Source organism: Camarhynchus parvulus, chromosome Z (assembly GCF_901933205.1).
Source record: "Camarhynchus parvulus chromosome Z, STF_HiC, whole genome shotgun sequence".
Taxonomy (NCBI): Eukaryota; Metazoa; Chordata; class Aves; order Passeriformes; family Thraupidae; genus Camarhynchus; species Camarhynchus parvulus.
The window spans coordinates 25,515,010-25,525,552 of record NC_044601.1 but is presented as its reverse complement, the minus strand read 5'-3'; the positions used below and the strand labels follow the sequence as shown (position 1 = coordinate 25,525,552).

At 47.7% G+C, this 10,543-nt stretch overlaps 1 protein-coding gene across 8 annotated transcripts in view; it reads right to left on the bottom strand.

Annotated features, from left to right (window-relative positions):
• Positions 1 to 7,102: 7,102 nt before the first annotated feature.
• Positions 7,103 to 10,543, bottom strand: part of FAM172A (family with sequence similarity 172 member A) — a 257,531-nt gene continuing 254,090 nt past the window's right edge. For all 8 annotated transcript variants that reach the window (XM_030968383.1, XM_030968376.1, XM_030968378.1 and 5 more), the window contains one exon: positions 7,103 to 7,941. In XM_030968383.1, the coding sequence (XP_030824243.1) occupies positions 7,799 to 7,941 (143 nt within the window). In that variant the 3' untranslated portion in view covers positions 7,103 to 7,798. The remainder of the gene's footprint in view (positions 7,942 to 10,543) is intronic.

The window sequence follows — 10,543 nt, the reverse complement described above, 5'->3', positions numbered from 1 at the left end:
GTTAAGGTAAAAATCAAAGAAGCTGGGGCGGAACTTGAGGAAACTTCAGCATTTGCACTTTATTGCAAAACTCTCAAGATAGCTCTAGGCTTGCTGGAGATCTGGAAGGTCCTTTTTTCACAGCATAGAGTGGAAGATAGCTCTCTTTCCACCTAATCTTCAAAAGGAAATAATGCAAAAATCAATAACAAAAGCAATCATAACGATTATAGTAATAACAACAATAACAATAATTAAGTAATAATAAAAACAAAAAAGGGAAGGAAGGAAGGAAGGAAGGAAGGAAGGAAGGAAGGAAGGAAGGAAGGAAGGAAGGAAGGAAGGAAGGAAGGAAGGAAGGAAGGAAGGAAGGAAGGAAGGAAGGAAGGAAGGAAGGAAGGAAGGAAGGAAGGAAGGAAGGAAGGAAGGAAGGAAGGAAGAAGGAAGGAAGGAAGGAAGGAAGGAAGGGAAGGAAGGAAGGAAGGAAGGAAGGAAGGAAGGAAGGAAGGAAGGAAGGAAGGAAGGAAGGAAGGAAGGAAGGAAGGAAGGAAGGAAGGAAGGAAGGAAGGAAGGAAGGAAAAGAGGAAAAAGAAAGAGAGAAAGGAAAGGAAAGGGGCGGAAAGGAAAGGGGCGGAAAGGAAAGGAAAGGAAAGGAAAATATTCAGTGCTGTCAAATATTTTGCGTGTGAGTGGCGAAGGGCTTTGGTGCAGGCGTCTCCCTCTGTATCGAAATTCCTAGGCGAAGGACCCTGCGCTGTGGGAAGTGGGGGGGGGGGGGGGAGCGGTTTGTGTAGCCAAAACGAGCCAGAGCCTCCCGCAGCCAGATCCGTGGCTTCGCACCACAGCCACCGCCGGTGTTTCCGCCGTGGTGCCCGGCCCCGAGGGCATCCGCACGCCCTGCGCCCGGCCGGAGTTGATGGAGGCTCCTATGGGGCCAGGGGAGCGCTGGCGTTACCCCGAGATCAGCCCCGGCGAGCCCCGAAACGACAGAGGAACGGTGCCAGCGGCGGCCGCAGGACTGCGGGTTGGCCGGAGGGAGCACAGTGATTCCCGGTGCCTGGCCCCTGCACCCCCGTCCTGCGTGACGAAACCGGAGTCGCCGGGGCCCACGAGGAGCCCCTTCCAGAGGCAACACCTGCACGCCGGAGCCGCGGGAGCGGTGCTCCGTGCTCCCTGCAGCAAGGAAGAGCGGGGAAAACCTTGTGCCTGGGGTCCCGGCCCCGTCGTGGGGCACAGATCCGACACAGCCCCAGCACCCCCGGTTCCTCCCTGCCACCCTGGAGAAGTGAGCCCGGAAATTAATTTTTTCCTCCTTTTTTTTTCTCTCCCCTTTGTCCGGAATCCGCAGGCGAGCGAACAGTTATTCCCTAGCCGGCCCCATGACTTCAGGTGTGTCACGACAGCCAAGCGGCCGAGCAGCGGCGTGATGTCCCCCTCCACGACATCCCCCCCGAGAGGGACTCCGGGGGATCTCCCCGGAGGAACGCGGCGGTCTGGGCTCTCCTGGAAGATGGCAGTCGAGGCTGGGCACCGCCGGGCAGCGAGCCTTCCCCTGGGGGCCGTGAGGGACCGCGGGGGGCGCGGGGCCCCCCGAGCCCGGAGCGGGCGCTGTCCTTGGTGCTGGGCCCGCCCCGAGAGCCGCCGGGCGCTGCCGCCACCTGGAAAGCGCGGGTTGGGAGCACCGAGACTCATTGGGAAGAGCGGCACCCTGCTCCTTGGAGTCTGCCCCACCGCGCCGCCGCTTGTCGGGAACGGTCCTGGCTTTGGTCACAGCGCCTGCTTAGTGGCGTGGGGAGCCCACGGGAAACACTGCAATAAGCACCCTCTGTGCTCCTCGCTCGCAGTTCTGTACCCCCCCTTCTCGGGCCCCCCTCCAAGAGGATACATGCTAAATTGTGAGAAAGTACAAAGGAAACGATTTATAATCCAAACAGCCATCACCATACAAAAAACCCCAAATAACCCCAAACCCCCAAACAACAAAATAGCAACACCTGAAAGACCTATCAAGAAGTGTATGAGAGGTAGATTGCCCTCAGCCATTGGCAAAATTGGCAACACCTGGCTCACTGCAAACAGATCAGTGTTTGCAAGTTCCTGGTGATGTTAGGCCCTTTCTCCACAAACCATAGGCAAGCAGGCCTGGACACTATATTATGGGGTATGTTATTTTTGTACCTGTTTGTTGTGGGGAGACATGGAGGACCCCCCACATCAAGGGCTTTACTATAGAAAACATAATTTCTTGGCAAGTTGATTTGGAAAGAGAAAGCACAAAGCAGTCCCAGAAGGACAGGAGATGAGCAGGAAGCTTACTTATGTAATTGTAGCAGAGATAGCAGTTTTAAAGAAGACAGAATCTGGAGACAGCCCTTTACCAGGCATTAGGGGATTAGGTAGGGCATGGCAAAGAGAAATGGAAATGACAAAAGAAGATGACCTAGGCCTCTCCTCAGAGGGGTCGGCTTTCTCCTGTGCTGCAATTCAGGGAGAAATAACTGATGCTATTGTCTCCACTGGGACAAACCAGCCTGCAGACCAATCTTCTGTGAATATTCATATTTACTTGACTCCAGAGGAGGAATACAGACAGTGTGGAGGGGTAAGATGCTTCAAAGTGGGTTCTCCTCTCTCTTTGGGTCTCTCTGGAAAGAGCGACTAGCGTTGGGCAGACCCTGTCCCTGCATCTCACAGAACACCACAACAGCAGTCGGACAAGGGGGTGAGGAGATTTGTGTTTTAGCACTGCTTTTATTTCCCACTCATGTTTCACCTTGTTCCTCCTGCAAGGCGAGGAGGCGCTGCAAAGCTGGTGTCTGCCTGGAGCAGGTGTTTGGAGATCACTCAGGAGTCAAATGTGAGAAGCTGAACTTCCCAGGTGCTAGTCTGTGCTGGAAACCCATTTACCCCTGGAAGGCTTCTGGAGTTGATGCTAAAGTCAGAAAAATGAAAAAAGAAGCCACAGATAGGATAGCAGAAGGGCTTCTCTCCAGGTTCTTAACCCACACAATGTGCCTTCCTTCCTTCCCAGGTACTGCTGTCCTGACAGTGGGCTCAGAAGATCACTGAGGGCCATATTACTTGAAATAGGCCCCTTTATAAAAGTTTATTCTTCCCAAGAGCTTCGAGGAACCCAACTGCAAGGCAACAACCTATGAAAACTTCTATCAGTACAGTTATAGCTTGAAGCCCATAGAAGCTTTGGGGTTTTTTTTGGGTTGTTGGCAGTGAAGTTAAGTGCGGGTGGCATGCCCCCTGGGATAGGTGCTGCTCACCTACACTTCTAAGAGGTCCTCCTGTACTTTGTGTGAATTATCATATTGCACTATATTTATTGTACTGAATTGACTTTAAAAAAGAGGTAAACCTTTCTAGCAGTACTAGTGTGGATGGAAGAGGAGGATGTGGGGGATCTTCACTGATCTTCCAGTCAGTTCCCATCCCCAGGTTCTTTCCTCCTCATAACATTTTGATTGAGAAGTACTTGGAGTATGTATGTCCTAAGTGGAGCATGTGGTTATTGTGCAACTGATAGACCAGAACAAATTCTGCAGCCCAGGAAAGAGTTTTCTACATATACCATATATCTGTACCTTTATACAAGGATAGCACCCAGCTGAAACAATGAAACAGCACAGAATGAATGGAATTAAACCCACTGGTCACTATGGGCTTGATAAGAGAGGGGGTGATTGTATTTTTTACATTTGAATAATTTTTTTTCTTTTAATTTTTTGATTGTCACAATTTAAATGACATTACTTAGAATGGCAAAATTTAGAGATGCAGTAAAGCTTCTTGTCTGAATCCACTTTGAAGTAAGAATGCTAGTGGTTTTGAAATCCAGATCTACGAGCTAATCTCTAGTTTTCCCTTCAAATGCAATTCAGCTACAAAGAGCTTGGAAAGATTTTGCATCTATTCAGGAGGCACATCTTTAATTTTCTGAGGAGCAAAAAATCCACAAGAAACTTCATATAGCTCCTTAGGTTTTGCTTAGCATATGTGATAAAACATTGATTGTTGCAGTCTGGTGACCCATGAAATTTGGGGGTTAGTTTTCTCTTCAGACCAGAGCATATAATTATGCAAATAAAGAGCTGTCACTGATCTAGTGAAATACTCTCTAACACATGCAATCCAAAATGGAACAGAAAAGTGAAATTTGTGGTATTATGATGATACAATGATAAATGACATCTCCTTTCAAGTTTTTATAGAAGTACATTTTTCACACTTTGTCGAGTACATCAACATAATGCAGACGTACACACACATGCACACACACACACATCCCTGTGAGATCGAGATATCCATGAATGCGTGCAGTCACACACATACACATGCATCCTTCCACTCTGTAAGATAGCTCTACCCTGGTGTACGAGGGATGTACACATTCTTGGCAGGTTATTTTTGGTTTGGTTGACTTGAGAATGGTGCAATATGTGGCTCCATGCAGTTTTAGATGTGACACTTTTCATTTGTACTTCTGAATGAAATTTCTAGAGGGGAAAAATACTCCACTACCCACAGTAAGTGATGTTTCTCAGAGACAGAGGAAAAATGCACATTTCCATGAAAAGCAGCGGCTTCTTCTGAGTCTGGGAGAATCACACTGTGAGAACTGTAACTGTAACCACTGCGCTGCCATGTATGCACAATGAAAGTGAGGGATATCTTTGCTTCCCCCCTGCCTTTTTTCTTTCTTTTTCCACACAATCCTACTGTGTTTGGGGGCCTGCTGGCTGATTTCTGCTAGGAACATTTCTTTCTCGTTCTCCATTCTTGACAACGAAGCACTGCTTTCATTGGTCCATGGCTTTAACGGCGGCATTTTTACTTGGACAATGGTGTGCAAACCTTTTGGGTGGCAAGGAGCTGGGAGTTTTCCTAGATCCTGTTGTAGGGTTGGTTTTGTTGGTTTTCTGTTGTTGTTTCCCATTTTGGGGTTTGTTGTGTTTTTGGGCTTTTTTTCTGTTCACTTTTGAACTCATAGCTCCAAAGCTACCTAGGGCAGAGGCTGTTGCACCATGTCACACGTCCGGGAGCTTCGATGTGATACAACCAGGAGGAGGTTGACGTCAGACCTCTGTCTCCTAAAGACATCATGGCCTGAGGGGCCAGTGGTGTGCAACTTCAAAAACATCAATCCAAAGGAATAGGCTAAATCAAGACTCATCCCTCCTTAGTGTGCTGCAGGGTTACCATTGTCACCTTTCCATGTGACACTAATGTGGTGGCACATGCTGGGATGCTCCCACACCTTCCTCTCTTTCTGCAGACTATGCACCCTCTTCAGCTGAGGCTGCAAACACTGCCTCCTCCATCTCTAGCCCATGCCTCCTGCAAAAGGCTCTCCCCAAAAAACTGGTCAAACTTCTCCCTTGGTGTAACTTTATGGTTTCATGTTTCTGAACAGCTAAAGGGGACAGGATGGTGCGGCCCACTTGCCTATGTGGCTTCCTATGGATGATGCGGGGTGTGTGGAGAGAAGCCCACGCTCATGTGGGCTGAGCCACAGGGCTGGACATGCAGCCCACTCTATGGAACAAATGAACCTCAACCCCCTCACACCTTCGAGCCCCAACCCTGCAACCATATGGGGTCCTGTTTGCAAACACACTTGCCCCCCCCTGCATGTATTCTGAAGTTGGTGGAGCTGCTGCCCATGCAGCCCCCACCCTACCCACCAGAGACAGAGGCTCCTGTGGAGCTCAACGCAAGGACACAAAGTGTGCAAGAAGGAGAGAAAAGAGCATATTTATTTTTTGTTCATTGTTAGCAGAGCAGTACCAGTAGTGAGGATCCCCTCTGCTCTACAGCCCCCCCACAGAAGCGATAATGTGAGCTGGGCCTAGGGCACAGTAAAGAAAAATTTTTTAGAAAATGATAAGCACTACAGTAAAAATGTAGTTTGTTTCTTGTCAACAGTTAAAAAAATAGATCTGCTCCTCCAATATTTGGGCACCCTAGGGAGTCCATCTCACTTCTATGGAGATGGAGAGTGGCAGGTCTGGTGTGTGCATGTGCAAACTTCCCTGGCCTCTGCATCTTCCCTGGCTGTGGGATGAAGCACGGACAGCCAAACCATACCATGTAAACTCTTGCCTTGTCCCTGAACACACAGGGTCCAGGGGGCTGGGGTGGACACGGACCTGGGGAGGGGGGGGTGTAGACCCCCGCAATGGGGGTCAGGCTGGCCACAGGCAGCAGCATCCTCTGACTGGGAGTGAGGGCAGAGACTGGACGCCGCAGGAATATGGGCGCAGTACTCTCACTTTAGCAACAGGGTCCCCTCCAGGAAGAAAATCCTCCAGGCACAGACACTGCACTCCCCTCCACATAGGCAATGGCCCTTCCAGGGGCTTGCTCCAAGCACCCTTCCTGAAGGGCAGAGCTCAAATGCAGCAAGATGACAGGAAGCAGCAGCTGGGGAAGTGAAGCACTGCTGCCAGTATGAGCAGGTAGGGATGGATGTAAGCACTCTAGGTGCTGAGAGCCCCGCACCTGGAGGATTTAGGCCCAAACCCAGCTGAGTTTCCCTTTACACCTCACTATGAGCACTTCTGCTTTTGCTCCGTGGCATAGAAGGGTACCCCTGCTTTGGCATTGTCTCGTTTTAATGCTCCCCAGCAACACTTCTGGCCCCCAGCTGTAGGATTGGACACACTGTGTGAGGAGAGGGCGGGACTGGGTCCAAAACTCATGTCTGAGTGGCACCTCCTTGCCACTAACAGCATCAGAGGCGAGGTGGGCATGGCCATTAAAGAAAGGACAACTTTAATTCAGTATTATCAACACCAAAGGAGCTTACTTAGAGTGCTTGCTCACTGGGCATGCCATCAAGCACATCTTTTCCCTTAGTTTTAGTGCAGAAAACCTGCCTGACACCACAGTTATGGCTACAGCCACACACCACTTATGCATGGTGTGAAATCCCTACACAGAATGCCCTGCTGGTCAACCTTTGTCAGAGAGACTGGAAAAGTGAGGAGGAACCTGTGAGTTTAGGGAAAAGGGAATAATCATGGGATGGCAAGTCATTACAAACTCAGCATATGAAAATGGAAGCATTTTTGTGTTTAAAAATAAAAAGAATATGCAGTGTGTCTTTTTTTTCCTGTCATATTTCACAGTGTGATCCAGCCTGTTAATGAATAGGCATTTTTAAAGTAGAGCTTTCCAAAGGAAGAGAAGATCTACAGATAATGCTGTTGATCTAGCAAGAGAAAATCTCTTCAGCAATGGAGCCTTTCTAGAATTCTGGGCCAAACTTCTTGGACACTCTTGCCAGCAGAAAAATGAGAGAGTTAGAAGTCAATTCCACTTGGTCCCAGAGTAAGGGAAGGCTACTAGGTGTAAAATCATAGGCTGGTTAACACGTTTGAGTTAGGTCCATCTTTTAGAAAAGAGTAATTTGTATTTTGTTCTGTCTTAAAATAGAAGGAAGCTGCAAAATATCCTGCAGGCAATAGGACTGTGAGGAAGCTGTTAAATTCTGGCATCAGCTTGGTGCAGGGCTATGTCAGGGCAATTAGAGCTGCACCATGCTGCACTGTGCAGTACCACTGTCAGCCTTAATCTGCACATTGATGGGCAGCACAAAATCCAAGTTACAGCCCACAGGAAGCACAACCAGTGAACCCATATTGCTTTGACAGTTGCACTCATCTAGAAATAATGCAAAACGCTATTTAGATGTATACATCACGACCCTGTGCTCTAGGAAGAAAACAATCTAATGAGGGGCTGGGAGACTCCTTGCAGAAAACAAGCAGTAAAGACATTAGTGGTGTTTTTTTTTTCTCCCCTCCTTTTAGAATTCTTCGTATTTTATCTTGTTGGAGCGCCTTGTTGGGGTTGGTTTCACCAAGCTGTTCTTTGCCTTTACAGCCTCACTGAAGAATTTGAAAACAGATGGAAAACTCTTCCAAGAAGTTAGTTCATGGCGTTCTGTACCTGCAAAACACAAAGGTGACAGTTTGACTAAGGGTCGTTCTCTGACTTGCTGGGTGTTCACAGGATAAATGCTCCGTAAAATGCAAAAATACAAAACTCACAGAAGACACCCAGCTGCTGCAGCTGGTCTGGAGGGAGCCTGGGAAGGGTTAGAGCTGTCCTGCTGCTGAGCTCTGGGGCAGCTGACAAGAACAACTGCACACACAAGCAGACAGACACATGCACAAACATACATGTATGCACACGCACAGCCACCCACATCACAATCAGAGATCCTCAACATGTCTTGTATCGGGGAAAATAAGGTCCCAAAGCACTCTGCTAATAAAAGGTCACTGAAGCACCTCACTGATCTGGCCTACCTTGGGAAAAAGAAAGTGTCTACTTTTCAGACATACTTTCTATTATTTATTTTTCATTTTATACTGCTTTTAGCCTGGCATATCTGTTCTCAAGTGAAAGAGAACACTTGATCTGAACTACATCTCATGCATCATGAAGGCATCCTTTGTGCACCTGCTCCCACGGATAATATTGAGACAGTAAAGTGGACCTTTCCTATTCGTATCTCCCCTCTGTACACAGATTTATCTCTGTATTTTATTTTGCTGTATGCTTCTATTGTTTTGCCAGTGCTTTCCTCAACACATTTGCTTTATTTAAACAACCACACTCCCTCCTCCTTCCCCCCACAACCAACCCCCAAAACAAAACCAAGACAATGGAGATAAGCAGCCAACGGGTGTGAAAGAGTTGGGACCTCTTCCTGGGTAACCCAATTATGCAGAGATGCTGCCTGGTAGTCTTTGGATCCTGGGCCTCTGTTTGATACTTTAACATTGCTAATGATAATTCTTTAGTCTGTGATAGTAGGTCATTGCTATGGTTACTCTACAATGGTGCAACACTTCACTTTCCCCTTCAGCTATTCGTTGAGACCCAGCAACCACATTTGTTGCCTAGCAACAGTTCTGTGACAGTATCACAATCTGAGGGTGACAACAATGAGGGACACAGTGGCCACAGCCTGGCAGGTGGAGAGGGATGCAGTCCAGGGTGGATGATGGTCCCTGCAGGACATAGGGTGGCCATCAGTACCTGGGGATATGGGATGGCTGCTCTGGCATGGCATTTGCTGCATTCCTAGCTTCACATCCCTGCCAGGACCCTCTAGGCATCCATCCATTGAGCATCCTTGAGCACCCCCCACTCACCCCCAGAAAGTCTTTGATGGAGGCACTGCCTGCCACATTGCACGTCCCTGCTTCCTCAAAGGCAGCCATCACACAAGCAAACCAACCCTCAAAAAAGCCCTACCTGGAAAGACACTACTTCTCACACAAAGAGATGTTTTTGTACAAAGAGCATCCATGTCACGTGCACACACACATTTTCCTCTCCCTCTTCATATTCATTGTACAGAGACAATTCATGACATCTTCCAAAAATTTCCCACATGCTCCTTTTATACAAATGCTTTCCACCTTTAAATTCACCCATCTTTGTAGAAATTCTTTTTGCTGAGAGGTAGTCCATCCTATCAAGTGCTGGACTTGGCAGTGCTGTGTTGAGTTGGGCTCCATGATCCCAAGGGTCCTGTCCAACACAGAAGTTTCTCTAACTCTAACCTGCAGGTGGCTTTCAGTAGAGATCACCTATCCCATCCCCTGTAAGACTCCTCATAGCAATACTCATCAAGAATCGTTCCCCACCCGGGAAACACAGAAGTGGCCCAACACAGCAGGAGGATAAAGCTTCCCTTCTAGCAAAACCTGCAGCCTAACAGACACGTCCCTGAAGTTATGGCTTGGCTTGGTATACTGTAACTGCCCACTGCTACCATGCACACAAAAGTCATCTACCAAAGCTGATTTTACGGAGGGATAGGCTGTCCTAACACACTCTAAGGACACTCCTGCACAGGGGTTTCACCTCCTTCCCACATGACTGTGTCACAGCATATGGTGAACACCTCTTTGAGCCCTGAAGGCAAAACATCATTCCATGTGGCTTTCTGGTCCCTACACAGATATTCCCACACAAACACATCTTCCTCACTTCTGCCTGTCTGCATTCTCCGTCTTGGTTGTAATAGTCATCATTAATATCCACTGGATTAAGATGAAAATATAGGCTGTGAATACTATGGGTTTTTTCCCCTTTCTTCCTTTTTCATCAACAACCTTCCTCCTCTGTAAAAGGGTCATCCAGAAACAAAAAATGACAAAACAAAAAAAAAAAAAAAACCCTTAAAGCCATAACAAAAAAAAAAAAAAAAGTAAGTTTCTGAAGCCTTCCTGTGTCTCTTCATCCTGCCTTCTCCCATGCACTTTCCTCATGTTCCCGAGAGAGATCATGCTCACATTCACTAGTGTTACTGAAACTGATTAACCTACAGCTTTCCTGTGGCAACTCCTCTCAACCCACTCTTCTCAAAAAACAATTCAAGCTTTGAGTCTAGAGGGACTCAATGATTCAGCAGTCTAAAGCAATTTTAACACTCCCTATTTTCCTTTTCCTAGTAACAATCTTACTGGCAGATGAACAATTTCCCTGGTGATAAAATCACTACAATGGATATTTAGTTTCCAGGATTATGATG